At 44.6% G+C, this 26,136-nt stretch overlaps 1 protein-coding gene across 37 annotated transcripts in view; it reads left to right on the top strand.

The window, feature by feature from the left end:
* The window catches only part of KALRN (kalirin RhoGEF kinase), a 695,174-nt gene that overhangs the window by 177,747 nt on the left and 491,291 nt on the right, over positions 1-26,136 (top strand). For all 37 annotated transcript variants that reach the window (XM_084990933.1, XM_084990932.1, XM_084990931.1 and 34 more), the window contains 2 exons: positions 16,070-16,144; positions 23,456-23,570. In XM_084990933.1, the coding sequence (XP_084847059.1) occupies positions 16,070-16,144; positions 23,456-23,570 (190 nt within the window). The remainder of the gene's footprint in view (positions 1-16,069; positions 16,145-23,455; positions 23,571-26,136) is intronic.

Genomic DNA, 26,136 nt, shown 5'->3' with positions numbered 1-26,136 from the left:
AAAGTTGCTAAGTTGAGGGAGTTCCTGTCATGGCGCAGTGGTTAACGAATCTGACTAGGAACCATGAAGTTGCAGGTTTGATCCCTGGCCTTGCTCAGTGGGTTAAGGATCTGACATTGCCGTGAGCTGTGGTGTAGGTTGCAGACACGGCTCGGATCTCGTGTTGCTGTGGCTCTGGCATAGGCCGGCGGCTACAGCTCCAATTGGACCCCTAGCCTGGGAACTTTCATATGCCACGGGAGCAGCCCTAGAAAAGGCAAAAAGACAAAAAAAAAAAAAAATTAAAAAAAAAGTTGCTAAGTTGATATGAGTTGAACCCAGATCATCTGACACCAAGTCTAGTGTTCTTTCTGCTACCCTGTGGGACCTAGGATCTACTTGAGTGGCACAGTTAGGAAGTGCTGGGAGAGGACATGTCATTGAAAGATCCTCATGATAGAGTGGATAAAGAGTCCAACAAATATGTGTCAGGAATATAGAGCACAACGAGATGTCAGCCTGGGGATGATGGATTGGCTCCCACCAGCTGATGAAGGGAAGCTGCTGGCTGCCTTCGCTTGAGCCTGTGGACCTTAACCTTTTATCTGTTAGCCTACCAATGGGGCAGGGGCAGAGGCAGGAATGTCAGTCCCAACTCCAGGGGAGTGGCAAGGACTCAAGTGGGGAGGATTCCCAATGAGAGGGCTACCTGCTTTCCTCTTCCATGATACTTCTACTGACTGAGAGGCATAGGGCCACTTCTGGGTATTAGAAATCTCATGACTCTCATGCCTCATCTGGGAAGGCTTCCTAGAGGAAGGGGAACTGACAGCATAAGTCAGACCCCTTCTGGGGCCCCACTTCTTTTTCTGGAGATTAACCCCAAAGAGAAAATTACAGAACATGTGAATAAATTGCAGAAGAAACATAGATGCAGAGCCTGGAGATTAAGAGATCAAAGACGCAGAGGATGGTAAATTTCAGATAAGAGGAAGCAGAGGTGGTTTATTAGAGTTAGGTTTGGGATATTTCTTTATATGATCTGTATATAATTATACAACTTTAACATTTTAATACATATTCATTGCAGAAACAGAATAAAGAAGAAAATGAAATAGCTTCATAATCCCCACAACCCAGAAATATATCTATATTTGGGATCACACTAAATTGATATTTCTGAGGGTTAAAAAAAACCCAAAAAACCAAAACAAAAAAAAGTTGGGCTTCAGCAATTTCATGTGATTCAATCTAACATATATAGTACAGGTATCATTAGTATCCTATTTTTTACTTTACATATTGTGAGTATTCTTCCATAAAATTATAAATTACTCAAAAATAATTTTAATGGCTGATTGGCATTATGGCTATCTCAGATTTATCTAACTAGTCCCCTTCTATTGGACATTTAGTCTGTTTGCAGTTTGGGACTACAATAAAAAGTGCTACTTGGGAATTCCCATTGTGGCACAGCAGAAACCAGTCCAACTAATAACCATGAGGTTGTGGGTTCGATCCCTGGCCTTGCTCAGTGGGTTAAGGATCTGGCGTTGCTGTGAGCTGTGGTGTAGGTCATAGATGTGGCTCAGATGTGGCATTGCTGTGGCTGTAGTGTAGACCGTCAGCTGTAGCTCTGATTCAGCCCTAGTGTGGGAACTTCTATATGCCGTGGATGTGGCCCTAAAAAGCCAAAAAAAAAAAAAAAAAAAAAACACACAAAAAAGTGCTGCATAAAATCCCTGTCCTTGAATATTAGCCCTCACTTTCCCTTAGTTCCTTAGATAGGCATCCAGAAGGGGAATTGAATAATTAGGTCATTGATTATGTATAGTATTATTCATGACTCGTATTACCAAATTGCCTTCTGGAAAGGTTGCAGCAATTTTACTTGCACCAGGAGGGATCTGGGCAGAGAGGGCTAGCACTGAACTCTTGCCAGCATTGAGGATTATTGCCTTTTAAAAATCTTTGCAAATTTAACAGTTTTTAAAACATCTCATCATTCAGTTTGCATATACTTGATTACTAATTAGGTTGACTACTTTTTCTTGTTTATTGCCATTTCTCCTTTTTTTTGAAATGTATATTTATATTCTTTGCTTGTTTTTCAGATAGGGGAGTAGAGTTAATCCTTTGTCAGATTTGTTGTAAATATGCTTCCCAGCTTGTCATTTATATTCTAAGTTTTGTTTATACCCTGATGTATAGTTTAAAATTTTCTATAGACAAACCATAAATATTTTCTTTTCTTATTTCTTTCAATGCTTTCATGTCTAGAGAGTGCTTTCTTATTAAGTTATTAGTTATATACTCACCCATGTTTTCTTTTAAGATTTTTTTTATATGTCATTTTTAAGATTTAGTTTTCTATCTAAAATTTATTTTGGTGCATAGTGTGAAGTTTTGAGGAGTAATTTGATTTTTCTTTTCCAACTAGTCCATTTTTCCAGTGCCATTTGTTGAATAATTCCTCTTTTCCCCATTTCTTTAGATTCTCCACTTATCATATATTAGGTTCTTAAATATGTCAGATCTGTATTAGGTCTATGAATCTGGCTCCATTCATTTGTATGTTAATTCTTGTGTTTGTGCCACCTTTTAATAATTGTAGCTTTATATATATTAATATAATATGTATAATATGCATATTAATATCTAGTAGGGCAAACACAACATATTATTCTTTTTTTTTATGAAACATGCTTATTTTTATCCATTTATTCCCTCAAATAGAAGTCTAGTTGAAAATCCCTTTGGCATATAATAGGTACTTAGAGATTCATTCAACTTATATCTTCTATAAATTTAGCTTTTAAATCCAAAAGCATATTGATTTTATTTGAATTTTACTTTACTTAAATCTTCTTTAATGTCTTGTCTTCCTAAGCTAAACCCTATTTGCTTACATGAAAAATCTCTAAATGACATTTAATGAAAAATTAATTTTCTTTTTACAGCTTATTTGAATTCAGTTCTTTTAGTCACAAGACACTCTATCTGTGATGGGCGGTAGTTTTTTTTTTTTTTTTTTCCTTGACACACCCATGACATATGGAAGTTCCCAGGCCAGAGATTGAATCCGAGCCACAGCTGTGGCAATGGTGAATCTTTAACCCACTGTGTCAGCCCATGGATTGAACCCACGCCACCACAGAGACAATGCCCGATCGATCTTTAACTCGTTGTGCCACAGTGAGGACTCCAGAGTTATGCTGCTTTCTAAAGAAATAAAGAAGGCATCATGAGTCAGACTCTCTCTTGATCCTGGTCATTCCCGAACTTATGCTAGTTCCTTATTATGCTAAGTTTGCAAGGGAAGCTTTGTTGGTTATCTCTGGCAAACATTAACTCATCGCTCTGTTACTGTGGAGCGGGTCTGGGTTATGGCTGGGTGGGGACCCACCTGGGTACTCTTAGCTATTCCTTTATGTTCTCCGAAACCTATCAGAGACCTCAGTATTCACCACCACCCTGTCCAGTCCATGACCTCACTGAGGTTCCTATAACCCATCACCTCTTCTCTCTTGATCCTTTACTTTTCAGACACTTTCGTAGAGTTTTATTATCCCTTTTGCATTTTCTGAATATTTGTTCTTTGTATGTACCTCTATCAATGTGTTTCTTACCTGATATTAAAATTATGTGTTTATCAGTATGGAAGTACCTTAGAAAACTATATATAGAACTACCATATGACCAAGAAATCCCACTCTTGGGCACATAGCAGGACAAAACTTTCCTTGAAAAAGACACATGCACCCGAATGTTCATTGCAGCACTATTCGCAATGGCCAAGACATGGAAACAACCTAAATGTCCATCAACAGATGACTGGATTAAGAAGATGTGGTATATATATACACAATGGAATACTACTCAGTCATAAAAAAGAACAAAATAATGCCATTTGCAGCAATATGGGTGGAACTAGAGACTCATACTAAGTGAAATACATCAGAAAGAGGAAGACAAATACCATATGATTTCACTTATATCTGGAATCTAATATTTGGCACAAACAAACCTTTCCACAGAAAAGAAAATCATGGTCGTAGAGAACAGACTTGTGGTTGCAAAGAGGGAGGGGGAAGGAGTGGGAGGTACTGGGAATTTGGAGTTAATAGATGCAAACTATTGCCTTTGGAATGAATAAGTAATGGGACCCTGCTGTAAAGCACTGGGAACTATGTCTGGTCCCTTGTGATGGAGCATGATAATGTGAGAAAAAGAATGTGTACATGTACGAGTGACTGGGTCACCTTGCTGTGCAGTAGAAAATTGACAGAACACTGTTAATCAGCTACAGTGGAAAAAAATAAAAATCATTATAAAAAAGTTACATGTTTATATATCTGATTCTCCCTCTAAAAATTTCCTAAGATAAGGAACTCTACATTTTTTATCATTTTACCCATAGTGATTGGAACTTTATTTGGCACATATAGTTGTTCTATTATTACTTATTAAACTGAATTGGGTAGTGTTTAGATACCTAAAGTAATAACTTAAGGAGAAACTTAAAAATTCTTTAAAACTCTAGGAAATCTTTCTGTGGCCAATCCTTCTACCTCGGGTTACCAGAAACCTAAATGTAGTATTGAGGGACCTGAGGAGTTCACGCTGTCTCATTTCTATGGGAGGTGTGTGTGTGTGTGTGTTATTGAATGAGGTGCACAGACTTTTCTTTTCTCTTTTAAAAAAAATTTATGGAGTTCCCGTCGTGGCGCAGTGGTTAACGAATCCGACTAGGAACCATGAGGTAGCGGGTTTGGTCCCTGCCCTTTCTCAGTGGGTTAAAGATCCGGCGTTGCCGTGAGCTGTGGTGTAGGTTGCAGACGCGGCTCAGATCCTGCATTGCTGTGGCTCTGGCATAGGCCGGCAGCTACAGCTCCGATTAGACCCCTAGCCTGGGAACCTCCATATGCTGCGGGAGCGGCCCAAGAAATAGCAAAAAAGACAAAAAAAAATTTATTAGGGTATGGTTTATTTACAATGTTGTACCAATTTCTACTGTACAGCAAAGTGACCCAGTCATGCATATACATACATTCCAAACACCTTTCTTCCTTGATTACTGCAGTTATTTGTAAAACAATACCAAAACAAGTATCTTTATTCCTTCTAGTGACCCCTCCAAGTCTATATCCTTCAACACTTTTTCATATTTGTTTATCTCCTTGATATATCTTTATGTGTAACTCTCATTTGGTTTGTATATCCTAAGACAGGCTGGACAGCAGCCATTCTGGGTAGCAACTACACGCTCAGGACCAAGGACAGCAGCATGCATGTCCTTGAAGTGGGAGAAGGTACTTTAGTTTGCTGAAGTTTGTTCAATAACATGACCTTTGGGTGTATCCCTTCTCACCTGTCAGGCTGCACCTGGTTTGCAATTCTGCAAACCTGGTTGTTACGTTTTCGTTAGTTGTTCCATGTCTGTAGTGAACCTGTGTCTAGTCTGTTCCCAATTAGTCTGTGTGGCATTGCTTCCACTGAGGGGCATGGTAGTGAGACCCAGGCAGTAATGGCACAGCTGCGGAATCCGAAAGCCTAGAGGTGGGAGCAGAGAGAAGGTCTGGGCTAGGGTGAGGGAAACTGCTCTAGGAGCTGCCCATGAGGGTCTCTTGCTCTGAGCTCTGCCATCAGCCACTGCTGCTTTATTGTGACCCACACCTGAATTTCAGGCCATGGGAGTGGGGGTGGGGAGTAGGAGAGAGGCCTTGGGGAGATTCTGGGCCTTTTCCTATTTGAATGCCTGCCTGAGTGTCTTCTGTAATGATAGAGGCCAAATATGGCTTTTCAAATCAACAATTTCATTTTTAACCTAAGTCATAATGTCCCAATTAAATGAGAATTAACAAAAATTAAAATGCCATTGACATGCACACTGGGGAAGAGGGAGACATGCTGAGTGAGGGTCCCGAGGAGGAGTGAAACTTTGAGGTCTGAACTTGCATAGCACACACCTTATACCTCTGAGTACCTCCCTAACCCTCTCTAAATATATTGTAAAAGCAAATATACTGCTAATGTTTATCAGTTGATTTATATTCATCACTAACTGATTCGTCACTGGCTAATGTTCTGTGTTACTTTGAAGACCCATCCCAGAATGATGCTCAGTGTAATAAAAAGGCAATAAATTGCCCACCGTCACCACCATCTGTGAGGTATGAGCACTTTAAATAACTGGTCTGTTAGCAAAGACTATGTTTTAAAAAGTAACGAGCAGATATAATCACTTCTGAAGTGGCAATTTTCTTATGTCCAGAGTACATTGAATGGTGTCAACTTTCCTGGGAAGGGAAGGAGGGTGGGAGAGTGAGTGAACCTGTGTATTGCAGCTGAGGTCTCAACTCAGGCTAATATGAAAGCTTGCAAAGAATAAACAGAAATGGTTTGCTCAATAGGCTGGGCTTAGAGGAGTGTTACCCACATGTTTAAAGTGCTAATTATTAGTGATCTTTAATGGAGCTAATTTAGCAATGTTAAGTGTTACACATTTCTGCTCTTCAAAAGTAGCCCATTAGCCATGCTTTTATATCTAATATTGACTTTAGGAAGTTAATATTGAAATTGGCCACAATTATAGCTGGTGTGAAGCATGAGAGAGAGAAGGATGGACTTGGGGTAGAAGTAGACACAGAGAGGGACCAGAAGAAGAGGCATAGCTGTTATTAAGCACCTTTTGTGTAGAAGGCACTGTGGATGAGCAAGACTTGGTTCCTGGGTTGTTTATTAACCACCAGCTGTATGTCAGGCATTGGAAATATGGAGATAAGCACCCTGTCTCTCCCCTCAAGAGCTTAGGGTCTAGAGAGAGGTCCAGAGGCAGGGGTGGAGATGGCATGGCAGTGAGATGCCTGCCATGTGATATACAGAGAAAGGAAACCAGTCCAGTCTGGGGTTGGGAAGAGTTAGGGAAGGCAACATGGGAAAGGGACATAGCTCACTATGGAGAAGGTCAGAAAATGGTCATTTGAGGAGTGAAGTTCAAATGCAAGTCAGCATTCAGAGAAGGTAGACATTGCATTCTCCTTGTATGAAAATGCCATCCTCTCAAGTCCCTGACTACCATCAGTTTGCTTAGAAAAGATTAGTATTTTGCAGTTGCTAAAAGAGGAGGCCTTGTGTTTTTTTCTCTCTCCCCTTTTGCATTGAAATCAGGTGATCTGCAGCTCATGCATGTCCTCTCAGAAGTCCCAGAGCCTTTTGCAGTGAGGAGAGCCTGCCACACCTTTGCTCTTCCAGTGGCTTCTGCCCAAGGGCAGGAAGGATGCTGCTGATTGGTCCGACGTTGGCAGGTGTCAGTGGTGGAGGACTTTGTGGGGTGTCAGCCTTACTGGGAACAGGGATTCTCCAGGCTGGGGAGGGGTATTGGCTCCCCACACTGAGCTGTGTCTAATGCTGACACAAAGCTGCCCAGTCTCTTTCTCTGCCAGATTTATTCCTTCTGCTCAGCACACAATTCCTGCCTCAGTGGCAGTTGTTTTAAGGAGAGCTCCAAGGAACATATTTATAGTCACTGGAGGAGTTTCCAACAGGCAGTTTCCTCAGTAGCTCATTAGCATCTGTAAAGAGGAGATAAGACAATCACCTCCATCTCTGTGTGTGTGTGTGTGTGTGTGTGTGTTTCTTCCCAGCTCTTTATCTCTCACTCTTACCCTGCCCCTTTGCACTCTTGCACCTCACTCTCCTTTTCTTGTGTTAACATAAGAAAGTGGGAAGGAGAGAAGGATGAGGGGAATGAAGATCACCACCTCCTCCCACCTATAGCTTCCCGCTCATCCCAGCTACACTGACAGTGCCTTCTCTCAAGGGCTTTGCCCATCTAGTCCCTGTGCAAAAGGGGCCATGTCCTTGGTCTCATCCCTTTATGAATAGTTCCACATTGTGTCTTCTGGAGTCTTATACAAACTCTCACAGGCTCCCAGGAGGTACCTAGCGGAAAAATGTTCTTCTTGTCTCTCCAGGAATCCAGGGAGAAGATAAAAAGAGGCCAAGTTCCAGTGTTCCCCTGCCCCCACCCCCTTGAACCCACCTAGTAGGGGCTGTGTGTCCCGTCCTCCCCTGTCTCTTTGAAGATAGAACAGAGTGTGATGTGGAGCTTGGGGTCAGTGCCTGCTGGGACCAGCCGGGTGTCACCTGGCTCTGGCCCTTGCTGAGGCACAGTCCAGCTGTCCAAGCTTCTGCAGGCACTTGCAGCCACATCTTTGCCTGGGCCTTTTCAGGAGCCCTATTGAGATTGGTCAAGTTCAGAGTGAGATCATGGAGCCCACCCAACCACCTGCATACCCTCCTTGCCATCACTTCCTGACCCTGCTCGCTTGCTCTCTCTTTCTTTCTTTCTCTTCCTCTCTTTCTTTCTTCTTCTTTCTTTCTTTCTTGACTGTGCCCATGGCATATGGAAGTGCCCAAGGCCAGAGATCAAACCCGTGTCACAGCAGCGACCCAAGCTGCTGCAGTAACAATGCCAGATCCTTAACCCGCTGTACCACAAAAGAACTCCCTGACCTGGCTTTTTTGTTCAGTTAGTAAGCTCTCTCCATCTCTAGCAGACAGCTTGCTTGCCCCTTCCTCTCTGCCTTAGTGCTTGCTGCTTCCCACTCCCCACCAGAGCACCATTCCCTGGCTCTTCCCTTATTCAAAACCTGGCTCAAAGATCACCTGCTGGGGGAGCTGCCCTGATGAATTGCCTCCCACTCACCACTCTTATTCCCTGTTTTCTTAAGAGCTTTGCATGCTCAGTTTTACTTCATTATATCTTTAGCCTCTTTTGTCTGACAGGCCCTGTGCTAGGTGCTGGGGTAGAACGATAAGACATGGTCCCCACCCTCAGGGTATCAGGACAGTTAATGGGAAGCAGAATGAAAACACAGAAATGCCTTTCTCAAGTGATAGAGTACAGGGCACAGTCCGGGACTGCTCCACTTGATGGGGGAGGTTAGGGAAACCACACAGAGGAAATGATGGATTAGAGAATGATTAAGAGGTAGAAGCAACAGAACCAAGTATCTGAATCGATATTTGCAGTGTAGGAGCAGTGCTAGAGTTTGGGTGGAGTCTGGGATATGTCTCCCAGCTTCCTGTTTGGCTAACTCAGTGGATGATGGCACCAGTAGTTAAGGTAGAGGGGAGGCAGGACAGCCTTTTGGGGGGAAGGATAAGAGGGTCTTTTTCAGAATCTTTTAATTTTTTTTTTCTTTCTACAGTGTCTGGTGGCTTCCTGGTGTCAGGGGAAATGGGCACTAGGTATTTTATTAGGCAGGAAACTCTCAGGGGGCAAAGCTTGGGTCTCCTCTCCCAGTGTTGGAATTACCTGAGGTGAGCACTGTGGTCTCCTTAGATGTGGAGCTTCCTAGGGTGGGGGCACCTCTCCTTCCTCTCTTTCTCATCCAGTATCGCCCAGTGTCCAGGGCTTTGCACCTGTGGGTGGGAGTACAGGAGCAATAAAGGGCATAAACCACCTGGCTGCTCCGTCCCCTGGGGCCATCTCAGAGATGGCATCCTGGCCTCTAAATATGATCAGTGGCGGTCTTTATGGTACTAAGAGCAGTTAGAGAAGGCAGAGGGCTCTAGGGTTGGGGTAGCAAGGAAGATTTGTTGCGAAATTAAAATATTTGATGCATGGCAGAGTGGTTTAAGCTACCAAAATTCCAAGCAGTTTGGACAAGTGTTATTCGTAAACATTCCTAACCACCAAAAATCCAGACATGGTCAGTTTCAGTGCTCTGGAGAGGAAATAGCCACCCCTGGATGGCATTTTTATTCCAGAGCGGAATTTGAGTTCTGGGTCCCAGGGTAATGGCTGAATCTCTGGGATCCTAGGCAGTGGTGAGGGGTCTTCCCAGGGTGGGGGTGGGAGGGGTGATGAGCCTAAGTACTAGTTCAGATTGTAGAGATTCTGCTTAGACTGGGCTAAAGGATGCTCTTGTCTATCTCTGCCTTTGAGGCAACTCTACAGTGGAAAGACATGCTTTAGAGTATAGGGCTGCCCTAAACCTAATGCATGTTCATCACCTGGGTTTCTTGTTAAAATACAGGCTCTGATTCTGCAGGTCTATGGTGGGGCCTGGGATTCTGCCTTTCTAGCAAGGTTCTAGCTGGTAACTGATGCTTGTTACTTGAGGTAGCAAGGATTTAGGACTCAACTTTTGGGAGCCTTTCCTTTGAGCTCCCTTTGCATTCTGTACTGGTGATATCTTATCTCTGGTAACAGCTCATTGTCCTATCTGCATACCTGTTCTATCTCTGCCTGGAAACCCCTGGAGAGCAGGGTCCATTTCTTACTTGTCAAAGTATCACCACTGCCTAACATAAGCACATAATAGGTGCTCAATAAAGAATCGATGAAAGAATGGCTCTGGGAATAGGAAACTGTCCAAATTACATCCAAACCAAGGTTTGGCCTAATGAGTTTTTGGCACTCTCCACTGCAAGCCAAGTCTCTTTTATACAACAGATTAGTCAGTGTTTCTGTGTCACCTTGATCGAGGCCCCCAAGCTGGATACCATAGGGATGGAGTGGAAAGAGCAGGCAGAGACCTGAGCATTAGGAATTTTGCTGTCTCAGTGGCAAAACAGAGTTTGGGCCCATTGGTTGCAACATTGGAATACTTACAATTAATATAATAACTTCTAACTAAGTGCCAATTAAGGGGGTGTGACGGAGAACTAAGAGGAAATAAGAACAATCCATGGGTACCCTGGCAGCTTGCACCTCCAGATGCTTAGCACTTTTTGTTTTTCGCTTGTGGAAATCAGGATTGCTTCCTGAAGGAGGTTAGCAGAGATTCATTGCTATCCCAGAGCCAGAAAACCACAGACAGAGCCTGTGACACAAAGGCTGTTCCTGCTCTTGCCATGTAGGGCCCCATAGAGGCAGAGAGCCAGAGTAAGGGTGATTGGCACCTTCCAGCACAGGGTCAGTGACTAGGGAAATGTGAAAAGGGACAGGCAGCAGCAATGTGAGCGTAACCCATTTGGAGTGAGGAGGAGGCACGTGTGGGGCTGGGAGAAGCCCATGCTGGAGATCCTGGGGAGATGGCAGTGGTAATTTTTACTTCCCTAATAGAGGCAGAACATTTCAACTTTGCCAATTAACAGAACAGCAGGCTTATAATTCTGACAGCAGCAGGACATGAAGGAGGGGTTGGTTATCACTGAACGCCAGCAAAGTGTGCCTTTGTCCTTAAGATAAAGCACAGCAGTCATGTAGGGTCAGGTCAAGGAGGGAGCCCTCTGGTTCTTTCTTTTCCTGCAGTAACCCCAAGGGTCCAGGGGCATTTATTTCTTCTCAGCCTTTCTTTAGAGGTAACAAGGGGCCTGTGTTTTCTAGGCTAAGAGTGCTATCCAATATACCTTGTATGGAAGACAGTAATTGCAATTTAAGTGTGCCTCCTTCAAGATGTATATGCCTCACAAAAGTTCTTCTGTCACTGGTCTCCCATTTTGGCAACTTGGGCTATCTACAAAGTGGGGAGATGTGCCCAGAGCATTCCAATCCCTAAACTGATCCCTGGAGAAGGAATGGGCTGAGAGGCCAGGGAAGGGTGGTTTGATCTTCCCAAAGTGCCCTGGATCTTGTTAGGAACTGGTTCCCAGGACTTTGTTTCAAAGCATATTGATCTGATAATCAGAGGATCTTAAAGACCAAGATATATGAAGACAATGTTTAAAAAGTCTCAGAATAGTAGAGCTGAGTGGCACCCTGGAGATGATTTGTGCAGATCACTAGCACTGGGTGGGACAGATGAGGCCACTGACTTGTGCAGGTCACTTTAGGAAGGGTTAACATTTCATTCATTTATTTATTCTTTCATCAAATATGTATTGAACATTTACTGTAAGTCTGCCCAGACATGCACCTGATAGTGAAAACATGTGGCTATTTCATTGATCCTGTCTGAGTTAGCTTTCAATGAAGTTCCCCTTTATTATGGATTCTGACAGCTGGTTTCACAAAGGCCATGGGGAAATTGATACACAGGATCTTTAGCCAGTGCAAATAGGTTTTCTATGCAAAGTTGCTAACTTCTGAGCTCCTGGGCTAATTAGTTTAGCTCTACTTGGCTTTACATAATACATACATTGTTGAAAAGTTATTTGTAATTCAATTTTTGGCAAATGAAAAGCTAATTCAAACCACTAAGGCAACCCTTATTTTAAAGAGACCCTGGAACAAATCCTTTTATAATGTGAAAATCTTGTTGTTGCTGTTGGAAATGGTTACTGAGGGTTTTGTAAATCTGGACACTTGAAGTTTTCCTATAGTGGGCACACAACCTGGGAAATAGCTTAGCTGTGTCTCAGCTGGATGGGGGAAGGCTCTGGTCTGGGAAGAGGAAGCCTGGGAATCCTAGACCAGCCCAGCACAAGAGAGTGACCTCTACTTGGGCCAATGATTGCAAGCTACATGGACAAGCTGTTCCCCTTCTCTCAGGTCCTGAAGTCTGGAGGGGAGAAGGAAGAGGTGGGGTAGATGAGTGCAGTGTAGACGAAAGTCCAGACTCCTTCTCTCTCTCTGCAGGTGGGAGCCAGGAGGGGGCAGGATGGGGAACCTTTTCTTCTGTCATAACAGATTCCAAACTCTTCCTTAATGTCTGGGGACTGTGTGGAATTAGAGCCATCTTGTATACTTTAACATGGTAGGGGAGGAGAGAAGGAACAGCGGAAAAAATAGACCAGGAGTTTAGGAGAGAAGAGGGTTATGTGGATTCTTGTAACATAGTAAAATCTCATTAGCTTGGGTCTTGTTATTTCTGAACTTGTACATAATCTGGATGAAGACAGGCCTGAAGTTTAACTTTTCTCATAAGATTTTTTTCTCTAGAAATTAATAGTGTATGTAGTGACATTGAGGAGAGTGTTATAAAACTGCTGCATAGAAAGACATCTCACAAATGAAAATAAACTATTTTGAAGCAGAAGCATCATTCTACACAAGGAATTTATGTTTTTGTTAAAGATGATCCTTGTCTATGGATTTCCCACTGTGGCACAGTGGGTTAAGAATCTGACTGCAGCAGCTTGGGTTACTGTGGAGGCACAGGTTTGATCAGCAGCCTGGCACAGTGGGTTAAGGTTTCTGGTGTTACTGCAGCTGTGATGTGGGCCGCAGTTACGGCTCAGATTCAAATCCTGGCCCGGGAACTAACTTATGCTGCAGGTTAAGCCATTAAAAAAAAAAAAAAAAGATTCTTATCTAATTGGTAAAGCCTGACAGGACTCTTCCTTGTGTAAGAAGCAGAAACTTCTTATTGCATTATGGTGAAAAAGTGCAACAAATGCTGAAGAGGGTGTGTAGAAAAGGGTACCTTCCTTCACTGTTGGTGTTAATGTAATTGGTACAACCACTATGGAAAACTGTGTGGAGATTTCTCAGAAAACTAAATATAGAACTACCATATGATCCAGCAATCCCACTCCTGGGCATGTATCTGGACAAAACTTTCCTTGAAAAAGACACATGCACCCCTATGTTCATAGTAGCACTATTCACAATAGCCAAGACATGGAAACAAGCTAAATGTCCATTGACAGATGAATGGATTAAGAAGATGTGGTACATATATACAATGGAATACTACTCAGCCATAAAAAAGGACAAAATAAAGGAGTTCCCATCATGGTGCAGAGGAAATGAATCCAACTAGGAAGTATGAGGTTGTGGGTTGGATCCCTGGCCTTGCTCAGTGGGTTAAGGATCCAGTGTTGCCATAAGCTGTGGTGTAGGTCACAGATGCAGCTCAGATCTGGTGTTGCTGTGGCTCTGGCATAGGCTGGCAACGACAGCTCCGTTGGAGGTTCTCAGCTGAGGTTCTCAGCTTCCCTAGCTTGAGAACCTCCATATGCTGTGGGTGTGGCCCTAAAAAGACAAAAAGACAAAAAAAAAAAAAAAAAGAACAAAATAATGCCGTTTCTAACAACATGGATGCAACTAGAGATTCTCATACTAAGTGAAGTAAGTCAGAAAGAGAAAGACAAATACTATTTGATATCACATATGTGGAATTAAAATATGGCAGAAATGAACCTATCTACAGAACAGACTTGGACATAGAGAACAGACTTGTGGTTGCCAAGGAGGGAGGGGGAGGGATTGGGATGGACTGGGAGTTTGAAGGTAGTAGATGCAGACTATTACATTTGGAGGAAATGGGCAATGAGGTCCTGCTGTATAGCACAGGGAACTATATCTAATCACTTGTGATGGAATATGATGGAAGATAATATGAGTAAAAGAATGTGTGTATATATATATATATTATATATATGTGTGTGTGTATAACTGGGTCACTTTGCTGTGCAGCAGAAATTGACAGAACATTGTAAATCAACTATAATAAAAATGTTTTAAAATGCATATTATCTATTTGTAATTTCAATAATAATTTATATTGATCCTAGTTAATTTCTATTAGTGAGGTTTAATAGAAGATAATTTAATAGAAGATATCTTTCTATGTGGAAGATAAAGTCAGAGCATAAAGATCTGTAGAAACAAAGAAAGTCCAAAACAATGTGTATCAGAAAAACTTTCTTTTTTGTGGTGTTATTTCATTGTTCTATTGCCACAGTCTTCTCAAAATGGGTCTTACAGCTGGTTACTCCAGTATCAGCTACTCTGGGTCAGCTTTTAAAGATAAGCAACAAATGAATACAAAGGCTTACTGTCTTCATTTAGTGAAAATGCAAAAGAAGAAATAGGTGAAAGGCCCTTTGGGGATTTCTTTGAGGTTAGGGTATGACCTCTGGCCATGGGAACTGGCATTCTGGGGATATTTCTCCTCTTTGGTTAGCGTGCAGCTGTCTTATTTCCCTTCTCTAGGCCAGTGATCCTAGCCCTGGGTTGTTGCTAAAATTTCTCACAGTTTTGGATCCTTGAGATCATCAATGTTTAGGGATTGAGATAGCCCTGAATGGGACCGTCCTGCCCAGCATCGTTCTTCCTCTGTCGATTGTCAGGTTGGGACCACAAGGGAGTAAGCCACGGCAGAAGGGCGCTAGAACAGTATCTATGGTCTCTGGTTCTTTCTCACTGAGCTGACACAGCACTGCCTCTCCTCTGGGGTCCTCTTGTGCCGTGTCCCTAGTGGTGGTAGACAGCGGAGAGTACAGTTACAGCTCACAGGGCTCCGAGTATGGACTGGCTCTCTGTGAGGCTCCTTGCGGGGTATTCGGGATAAATAATAAGGGTGCAGTGGGTGGTCTGCCATTTTGTGTGTGTAAGCTGAGTCCTCCCTTTCCACTCATCCCACACTGGGCTGGGCTGTCCTCTGCCTCCTAAGGCTACTGTTTCCTGGGACACATTGTTACACATTGTCACTACTCTGTGTGAGCCCCAGGCCTCCACCTCCAGCCTCCTAACAGGACTCAGCTGGACCCCAGGAAGGACTTTCCAACTGAGAAGTGAGGTTTAGGCAGAGAATGAGTTGCTGAAGAAGGCAGTGTGTTTCTTTCCATGGGGGTGGTGTGGCTCACTAGCTGTCCATTGTGGACTCAATGATGGTGTCGTTGAGGGGAGGAAGAAGAGTGGGGGAAGAGGGTTGCACTCGACTTGGCTTCTCACATGGGGATTTTCGCTTTTCCCACCTGTGAAAGGAAGACTAACAGTTGTTGTGCCACGTAGAGGAAAGGCAAAAAGAATTATTTGCACATTGTGGTCCATCTTTTTATTAATTAATCTTTTCTCAGATATTCACTGAGTGTACCAGACACTGTGCTAGCACTAGAAGTACAAAAACGATTTCTAAAATGCCCCCTGTCTTCAAATTCATAGCAACAGGGCTATAGTTGTTGCCTCCTGGGCATGGAGCTTTGTGTATGTTTTGGGGAGTGACTTGGACTGTCCCCTCATTGACAGGGACCCGGAGGTCCACACTCTTGGTCACTCCTGTGGCCTGGCATCTTGTAGAAGTGTCCTTTCTGTTATAGACGTAGCCCCTCTCTCTCTTGGGCTGGGCTGTGGGACCTGAACAAGCTTACTTTCTGGCCCACGATGGGGTTGGGAAGCTGAGGGTGGGACCCAGGGAGTCAGCCATGTGGCCTCTTTCACCCTGATTCTCTCTGTCTTGTTCTCCAACAGGGTCTTTTCGGAATGATGGTTTGAAAGCTTCTGATGTCCTTCCCATCCTAAAGGAAAAAGTGGCCTTCGTGTCTGGTGAGTGTCTATGGAGGTTTCCTCTGTAATGGACCTAGAGAAGTTGCATGTGGGTGTGCACGTGTGTGTATGTTTGTGTGCATGCATGTGTGCAGGCACGTACTTCTTTGTGTGTGCGCGAGAGAGGAGGGAGGTGGGAGTGATGCTCTGAGCAGCTGCTTCCTCTCTGCAGAGGCAGGCAGAAAGGGGAGGGAGTGCTCTGGTCCCAGCTGGGTGTTCCGGAGGATGTTCACAACCAAAAGTGGGTATACCCCCCTCCATCTTGCACCCACACACACATCCATCACCCTGCCCCATCCTCCTGGGCCTGTCAGGCCCACAGGAGCTGCTGAGGCCCCTCTCTGAGAGATGCTGCAGCCAGAGGGGTCTGTCCCCCTCACACAGTCCTAGAGGTTTTCTTTGCGTTCATCTCTGACTAGGTCATGAACAGGAGATTTAAATTTTTTCTGGCTCCTTCCTATCTCTCCTTCTAGCAAAGGGAAGTCAAGTGGGTGTTTGTGTCTATTTATTTATTTTATTTTTTTAATTTATTTTTTAAAATTCATTTCTGACTTCTCTCTCCAACCTATCTTGTACGCCTGGTCCTTTTAATGGCTAATTCAGGGGTCATCAAAATGTAGCCTGTGCTTTGCTGCAGGTCAGCCAGCTTTTTTTGTAATTAGAACTTTATTAGAATATAGCCATGTGCATTCATTTAGTAGTATATTAGCTTCCTATTGCTGCTGTAACAAGTTGCCACAAACTCGGTGGCTTACAGCAGCAGATATGTCTTCTCTCATGGTTATGGAAGCCAAAAGTCCAAAATTGGTTTATCGGGCCAAAATCAAGGTGTCAGAGGCTCTGGGAGAATTTGTTCCTTGTTTCTTCCAGCTTCTGGGGGCTGCCAGCATCCATCAGCTTGTGGCCACATCACTCCCACCTCTGCCTGCAGGGTGGTATTGCCTTCCACTTCTCTGTCTGTGTCAAATCTCCCTATGCCTCACAGTAAGGATGCCTGTGACCTCATTTAGGACCCACGGAGATTATGCAGAGTAATCTTCCCATATCAAGAGCCTTATCTTAATCATTACCTGCAAAGACTCCTTTTTTCCCAAATAAAGTTCCATTTACAGGTTCTGGGACTAGGACCTGATATGTCTGGGGGCCATTATTCAGCCTACTGCAAGTTGTCCATGGCTGCTTTGTTGCTGTAACAGCTGAGTTGAGTAGTTTTAGCAGAGACCAGATGGCCACAAGCCTAAAATATTTACCATCTGTCCCTTTAAGAAGAAGTTTGGTAACCCCTGATGTAGTTGAAGCCAAATTATGAGGTTCACCAGCATCACTCTGGGTGCCAGTTCTAGGGCATCAGAATCTCTGGCAGGGGCTGCGGGATGGCAAGGTGAGTAGCCAAGGATCACATTTTGAGAAATACATCCAAGTGCTTCACTTTCAAGGACTAAGACTTTGTTTTTAGATGATTCTGGTCAGCTAAAAGGAATGGTGATGGAATCATAGGCAAAGAGCCAACACAGGCCTACAGTGCAGGGTTCACTCCATGGGCACTGCAGAAGCCAAAATGGAGAGAAGGGAGAGAGGGGAGGTGGGCTTGGGGAAGGAGAAACCAAGTAGAAGGTGTCCCCCACCTGACCAGAGGGAAGAGATCAGACTGGTGATTCAGCATGGAGGGTGGGAGATGAAGGCAGAGTATGTGATGGGAGCATGTAAGCTTTTGTAAGGTACTAAGTGCGTTCCATGTGAGTAGTATTAGTAGTAGAGGTAGTAATAATAGTGGTAGTAGGAATATAGTGTTTTATTACTGTCATTGCTGTTGGAGGGAGTGGCTGGGAAGCCGCCTTTCCCCGTTAGTGTTAAGCGCTTGTACATCTTATTAGGTAGGGAGCCTCTGTCACTGAAGATGCTGAAGCTCAGGCTAATCCCTTGGCAGGATCACGTGGTAGCAACTGCATTATAGTGAGAGGTGTAGGTCAACCTCCAGAGCTGGATCTGAGTGCTTGCTGAGCATGTGGGGATACCCTATGCAGAAGTCTTGGGGCCACTGGGCAGCGCAGATTGCTGACTTCTGCAGCCTCCCATCATCTGGGCTCCCAGGACATGGCCCACAGCTCTGTAGGGAGCCCAATCAGATTTTTCCTCTTTTTTTTTTAATGCCTGGAGCCTATTTAACCTGGTGTCCTTCTTCTCCCCTGCGTGTCCTGCTAATTCATTTCTCTTATGCACTGTGCCTCCTTTGCCTGTGGTGCCTGCCCCACACCTGGTGCTGCTTTGAGCCTTTTCCTATCCTTTCCAAGTCAACTCCCATTTTGCCTCCTCCAGGAGGCCTTCCTGGCTTTAAGGCATATCTTTTGAACACCATCCTGTTCCACATCAGTACAGGGCATATGAGTGCAGGCATGGTTCACTTGGACATGGGGACCCTTGCTTGATCATTCATGGTTTATTTTTTTCCCACGTGAATTCTGTCAGAGCCCTAAAAAGAGCTTCCTGAGTTTAGGGAGTTCTCATAATAGAGCACAGAGCAGCAAGGTGCCAGGAAGGCAGTCAGTCAGGTGCAAGGCAGGTAGCCGCTTCCCAGAGGAGGACCTAGGGGCTGGGAGCTGCAACTCATGCCCTTGTGCCATTGTGGACTGAGAATGGGGAAGTCATTCATCTGCACGTGTTGCCAGGAGCTTTGGGGCTTAGGGACATTGTCCTTCTGTGCCTGGGAAGGACGCTGAGGGCGCCAGGGAGATGATTGACTGCATCTAAAAAAAAGAAAAAAAACCGCAAAACAAAAACAAACCAAAAAAGGCCCTTGTATCTTAAGCTTTTAAAAGAGAGAACACAAAAATAAAACAAAATAAAGAAACCCAGAATTAAGTAATGCAATGTAGCAGTTACATTTCTTTCTGAGCAGAGGCACTGCAGGAAGTGCTGAGCAGAAAAACAAAATGCCAGTTGAGCCCCCTCCCCTGCTGGGGCCCCGGGTGGCTGGGGTGCGGGGAAGCTGCGCTGCCATGGGAACGTACATTTGGAATAATCCAGTGCAGCCCAGCAGCGTGTGGGTGTGTGCACGTGTGTGCCACAGGCTCTGTGGCTGGGCCTCGGTGGTGGTGGTGGGGCATCGTTCCAAGCCCTGCCACATTCTGCTCTGTGTTCTCAGCCCATGGGCTCCCCCTTTGCCCCTGCTCTAGCTCTAGCCTCCTTTATGTGCTCTGCCTCCGGCTCACAGCACACAGTGTTCCTTTTATCCAGCCAGCCTGGGCAGGCTTAGTCCACCCTGTTCTTGCTGTGTGCACTCACCCTCTCCTTTTGGCCACCTCCTGATAGCTTTCTCTGCCACCTCATCTCCCATCAGCATCATGCCCATCATTCTCAGAGAAGCTCCGTGCTGCAGTGGCACCATCTCTTATACTCTAGACCATCTCAAAGTGGGGACATAGACCAACAGTCACATGAGATGATCTTCTTCAAAAAAGAAAAAGGGGTTCTACTAGAAAATACATTTGAGAAACGCTGCCTGTTATAGCCCCCCTCTTGGAGATTTACCATGTTCTTTAAAGCACATGTCCATCAAGCACATGAAAGCATTTCCCAAACGATTAATACCTCATTCTCTTAAAAACAACGTGTATATCCATCAACATCTCGCAGGACTCTAGTTACAGGGACCAGATTTTGGGAATTATTCCCTAGATGTACTTTTCTTGTCCTTCCCCCAAACTGCCCTAATCTGCTTGCCCTAAATGGAACTCAACTCCTGAAAAATGTGAGCTCCATCCTCCTCCACCTCAATCAGGGAAACCTTAACCTCCCCTGCTTTCAGCCTTACCTCTTCCCCAGCCGTCCTGCCCCTGCCCTGCCACTGTGGAAGGGGACCAGTGCCACTTCCAGCACATCAAACCACCTCCTCCCTCTTTATCCTCTACATTCCTGTCCTAAAGTTCCCAGCACCAAAGGTTTGACCAAGTAGGCAAATAGCAGGTGTTGGGTGAGCAAGGGGATCCTGCCACCATCTCTATTGTCTTCAAAACTTGGCTCTTTTTGTCTCCCACTGTCTGGGGTCTGCTTCCTTAACTGAGGGTTCTCATTCTTCATCTCTGCTTTTCACCCTTCAGAACTTCAGCACTCATGTCAATTACTAGTCAACACCATGGCCAGACCTTTCAATAGAGCTCTTACTATGCCCCGGTACCCTGCCACCTACCCTTGAACCCACATCATACACAGTCCTACTGTCCATTATCTAAGAATGCTCTTCAGCAATGGTCCACTCCTCCTTTCTCCTAGCACCTCAAGCCCACCCTGACCCTCACTACTCCATTTCACCTAAAGGCAGGCTGAACCCCTCACTCCCCATCCCTTATCTTCGTTTCTTCCTCCCTCTTTGTTCTATCAATCTGTCACAGAGAAAGGGTCAGCCCCCATCTCCTTGTATGAGGTCTGAAACCTTGGTCCATCCACTGTCCCCACTCATTCCAGCATAATGATTCTCTTCCTTCATGCTTGTTCTTCTTCTTCTTCCTACGATCTTGCAAGGTCATCTCCTTTCTGAAAAATACCTGGTTTGATCATGCTGCACCCTCTGGACTCCTTATCCATATTTCCAGGAGGGGAGGGATTCCACTTCCCCAGAGCTTCTCCCCCCACCATGCATCTGGAACCTTCCACAGCCAAGATTATGAAACTCCTGTTGCAAAGGACAGAACTAGCTGTTGCTCAAGAGGGACAGTGCCAGCAGCCCTCCAAACCTCTTTGCCATCAGACCAGCCTTGGGTCCTTTAACATTGTTCTTCTTTTTTTTTTTTTTTAAAGTCTTCTTAGGGCCACACACATGGCATATGGAAGTTACCAGGCCAAGGGTCGAATCAGAGCTGCAGCCACTTGCCTATACCACAGCCATAGCAACACCAGATCTAAACCACGTCTATGACCCACACTACAACACACGGCAATGCCAGACCTTTAACCCACTGAACTGGGCCAGGAATTGAACCCGCAGCCTTATGGATGCTCGTCCAGTTCATTACTGCCAAGCCACCATGGGAACTCCAGCACTCTTCTTTATTTTTATTTTTATTTTTATTTTTTTTCTTTTTTTGCCTTTTCTAGGGCCACTCCTGCAGCATATGGAGGTTCTCAGGCTAGGGGTCAAATCGGAGCTGTAGCCGCCGGCCTACACCACAGCCACAGCAATGCAGGATCCAAGCCACGTCTGCGACCTATACCACAGCTCACGGCACCACCGGATCCTAAACCCACTGAGCAAGGCCAGGGATCGAACCCACAACCTCATGGTTCCTAGTCAGATTCGTTAACCACTGCACCACGACGGGAACTCCTCCAGCACTCTTCTTAGATCATCCATGGAAGGTCAGGAAGAAAGGCAACAGCTGCAGTTAAAACCACCCAAGAGTACAAGTCCTTTGGGTGAGGTCAAGGCTGGAGGGGAAGGTTGGGAGTGTGGGGGAGCCTCCCAGCTTTGGGGAAACTTATCATTTGATCTCCTCACTTCCTTTTCCTCCTATGGAAGGCAGTTGGCAGATGTGGATCATGTCCAAGGTAGATGAGATGAGGTTGGTTATCTGTACATAAAACCGGGTTTGGACCTGGGGGCCAGGGCCCAACTCTGTGGTCTCTCTACATAAACCTGCCCTGACTGGGGGCTTCGGGGAGGGGATGGTGGTGCTGAAACTTTTTTACTTTGAGGCCAAATCCCTCAGTGGCCCTGATCTCATTTGTTCCTTTTATCCTTGCAGCCTTCTTATTTCCTCCTCTGGAATATCCTGGAATGGATTGGATTTTGTTTTTCCAGCCTCCCCTCTGTCTTTGTGGTTTTTGGACAGTACAGTCAGAGGGAAATGTTATCCGGGCCCTGGGAGGCTCTGCTTTTCCTTGGGAAAGAGAAGCTTCTTTTCCAGTATTGGTGATGGCCACGCCAACCCCTCCTCCCTCCTACTTCAGATTCCTGGTGGTCCCTGCTCTGGGGAATGTCAGGTGGCAGCCTGAGATGCATGTGGGATGGGGAATCTGTGATCATGACAGAGTTTTCTTTGTGTAGTAGCAAGTACCTGTAAGGACATGGTTGCTATACCTTAGGTTTGTCCCTGTCTAACCCTCCTGAGAGACTTGGTCCTGGCTTCTAATTGTAGCACAGTGAATGAATGAATAAAATTGAATAAAATTTTATAAATTTAATGTTTTTAATTTTATAAAACTGAATAAAATAAAAATGAATAAAATTTTAAATTGTGGAATAAATAGTGAATAGAAAGTTTGGAAAATAGAGGAAAGAGAAAGCAACCATGTAAAATCCCAGCCTTCTGATAGCAAACAATGATCATCATCTCAATTACTCCTTCCAGCTTTTTTTCAACCTGATATTTAGAAAACACTTGTAATCATAGTGTGTACATATGCATCTGCAGCGATTAAGACCTTCAGCCTCCTGTTTCCAATAAAGATGCATGTGCTTCTCCAGCAGGAGTGACAGGTGGCACCTCAGGCAGGAAGGCAGGGGTGGTTCCTTGGCTTCATAGAAAACACTTATTGTCTTTTCTGTGAATCTAAAAACCTCCCAGCAATGATGACCCGGCTGGATGCTTTAAGGGCTTCTGACCTTGGTAGTCAGTTAATCCTGAGCTCTCTCCCATCACAGAAGTCTGTAAAGAGAAGTGAATTGGAGGTTGAATTTCCAAAGACTATAACACCTTCAAAGGTTTGTTTTCTCAGTCAGAGCAGTTATCACCTCCTTCATTATCCTCACACATTTGTAGAGAATATTTTTCTTTTTTTGCTTTTGGGGGCCATACCTGTGGCATATGTCGGTTCCCAGGCTAGGGGTTGAATCGATGCTGCAGCTGCCAGCCTATGAGACAGCCATAGCAATGCAGAATCCAAGCCAGAGCTGTGACCTACACCACAGCTCACGGCAATGCCGGATCCTTAACCCACTGAGTGAGGCCAGGGATCTAACTCACATCCTCATGGATACTAGTTGGGTTCGTTACCACTGAGCCACAATGGAAACTCCGAGAATATTTTTCAAAGTGCTTCCGCATATGCCGTCTTATCAGGTCTTGCAGCAACTCTGTAATATTGTCATTATTTTCACCTGTATCTTGCAGATGTGACATCAGAGAAGTCAAAAGACTTACCGAACATCATGTATCTTCTCCACATCCAGACCCCATGCCGTTTCCCTGAACAGTGCCAGATTTCTCTGGGCACCATGTTTCTGCCTGGTTCATCCAGCACGGGGACAAATTCTTTTTCCTCTGTGGCACAGTTTCTGGCTGTTTTTCTTAAACTCCCTTCTTTGCCTCCCTACAGGGGGCCGCGATAAGCGAGGTGGACCCATCCTGACCTTCCCTGCTCGCAGCAATCATGACAGAATAAGACAGGAAGACCTGCGGAAACTCGTGACCTATCTGGCCAGCGTGCCAAGGTAAGGTGATGGGAATGTCCTGCAGGGGAGGGCCGGGGAAGCTGGGCTGATGCAAGTGAGTTGGAATGAACCTCCATCCCTGCCAGGCGCCTGGCTGTTTCTGCTCTTGGAATGGATTCTGATTCTTCCTGGAACGTCATCACCCATTGTTCACTGCATTCCCATCACTCCCATTGTTACTGCTGGGATTCATATGAATGGAGCAGGAGCTGGATGTGGGAACCATGGGCAGAGGTGAAGGTCCTGGGCTGAGAGGACCAGAACAGGCCTTGGTACAGGAGACAGTGTGGCCTGGGGAGGAGGGATGGAAAACTGCTCTTTACTTTGGGGAAATGGGATTTCTGGCAGATTCCACTCTGGCTTGTGTAATGGAATTTTTCTAAAATCTTCATCTTTTGAATATGTTTGGGACAAATAACTCCACTTACATCATTCAAGAGGTAGTCTTCAGCTCAATCTAAGTCATGCATTTTCAGCAGGGGTAACATTGCCTCCAAGGGGGATGAGAACTGGCTCTTAGGGATGGCAAAAATCTTACTCTTTTATGTGTTAAGCACAGCTATATGCATAATACATAAACAGATACATACTGTGTATTTATGATATTCAGATTTCATTGGGTGAGTGATTAAGGAAAAAAGGATAAGGAGTCTCTTTTGGGGCAGGGGATGATGATGACTTTTTAAAAAAAAGTTGAGGAAGGTGGGGGGATGTGTTGGGGGTTTGGGATGGAAATGCTATAAAATTGGGTTGTGATGATTGTTGTACATCTATAAATGTAATAAAAAAAAGTCATAAGAGAGGCATTTGAGATAATAGCAAAAAAAAAATCTTTCTCCTGTCAGGTGGGCAAAATTAAACTTTCCCTTCCTGTATCAAAGGGCATTGAAAGGAGGAAATGTAATGAAAAATAAGCGAGGGCTTTGTAAAGTCAAAAGGATGCAAATGCAGATGAAGCATTCTCATTCATCTTCCCTGCACAGTGTATAGATGATGTTCAATAAATAATAACTATCATTCAAAAAAAAAAAAAAGTTCAGAAGGACTGGTTTCTAAGTGTTTCTAGATGGTGCTGGCCTCAGAGGGTGGTGAGGGAGACATGTCCCTGGGACATGGTTTATATCTTTTAAGAAGGGTGGACGGGGAACAGAGGCCTTTGCCTAGTCAGAGAATCATAGAACATGAGAGCCAGAAGAGCTGAGAAGTAATCCAGGCAAAGATACGATGTGTTCTGCTTAGGATACAGGGTTCCTGTGGGATCAGAGTTGCTTATAGGGATGGCGGTGGTAGTGGCAGAGCTTGGCCCAGAACTCCACCCTCCTGACTTCTGTCCCCATGCTCTCCCCGTCCTCGCTCATGGCCAGTGAGGACATTTCTCTGTCTCTTAGTGGGGTGGAAGGCTGTCAAGTGTTCATTGTGGCAAGTAACAAGTGGTGCCTGGGGCTTTTAGGACCTTCGTCTTCTCTCTGTGCATTTCATAGAGGAATTGGTAAGTTACAGAGAGGAGCCTTGCTTTTGCCGGAAGACCTTGGATAATTGTTGAATCTGTTGATTAAGTTATTGAAGCTGGTGTCAAGTGAGGCAAGCACTACATTTGAAAGAGCCATGGGAGAGAAACATGCACAGGGATTGGTGGCTGCTGATGGGCAGGTGGTAGAGGGGATTTAAGAGCAGTCATCAAATGCTTGGAAGAATGTTGTGCAGAATGGGGAGCCCCGAAGAGCTCCAAGCAGAAGCCTGTAAACAAATAGATGTCGACTGGTGTCTTTTTTTTTTTTCTTGATGATATCCACAGGGAACCAGAAAAAAGATAAAGGTTCTAAAGCTCCGATGAAAGGGACTTAGGTTATATCCAAAGAAGAACTTCTAAACGTGAGTGCATGAGACTTGGATGAAGAATAGAGTAGAAGATTTTTTCCCCTAGAGATCTTTATACAGAAGAAATATTCTCATCTGTCTTGGAGGCAAGGAGATGGATTAAATAACCCATGATTGGTATAGGTAATTTAGCAATTTAGCCATCTAGGGGATAAGCAGTTTTAAAAGCATCTTTCCCAAGTATAATACTAACAGGCATAAAACCAGGCATTTTCTAAAGCAATTTACAGGAGAAATTTTCATGGGGACCCATGACAGACTGTTAGTTCTTTTAGGGCCTATATAAATTTGGGATCCTGAGAGATATGATCCTGAGGTACATATTTCTTTCTGGTAGGTTTGTCACATTCCTACTGCTAAGGCAAACTCATATTTTATTTAGAATAGAAGATGAAAGAATCAGAAGAGCATTTTCTTAATTTTGGCTTGTTAAGCAAAGATAGGACAAAACAGATTGGATGCAATTAAAAAGGAAAAGACTTCTGCCGGGTGAAAGGGTACAACATCCAAGAGGGCCTGAGAGGAAGGATGGTTATGTGACAGGAATGAGAAGAATGGCTCCCACTATCCTATGTGAAGGCCAGGTCATGGCTGGACGACTTCGTCAATTCTGCAACATTAAACCCTGCCAGCCCTGTTTTAAGAACTGCATGGATCAGATAGAGTATTGTCAGGGGAGCAGCGCACT

The sequence above is a fragment of the Sus scrofa genome, chromosome 13 (assembly GCF_054392235.1).
Source record: "Sus scrofa isolate SSC_HxYL_T2T_F1_AM1 chromosome 13, Sscrofa_HxYL_maternal_Yorkshire_Landrace_v2.0, whole genome shotgun sequence".
Classification (NCBI taxonomy): Eukaryota; Metazoa; Chordata; class Mammalia; order Artiodactyla; family Suidae; genus Sus; species Sus scrofa.
The sequence above is the reverse complement of the archived record's forward strand: the minus strand, read 5'-3'. Positions and strand labels throughout refer to the sequence as shown.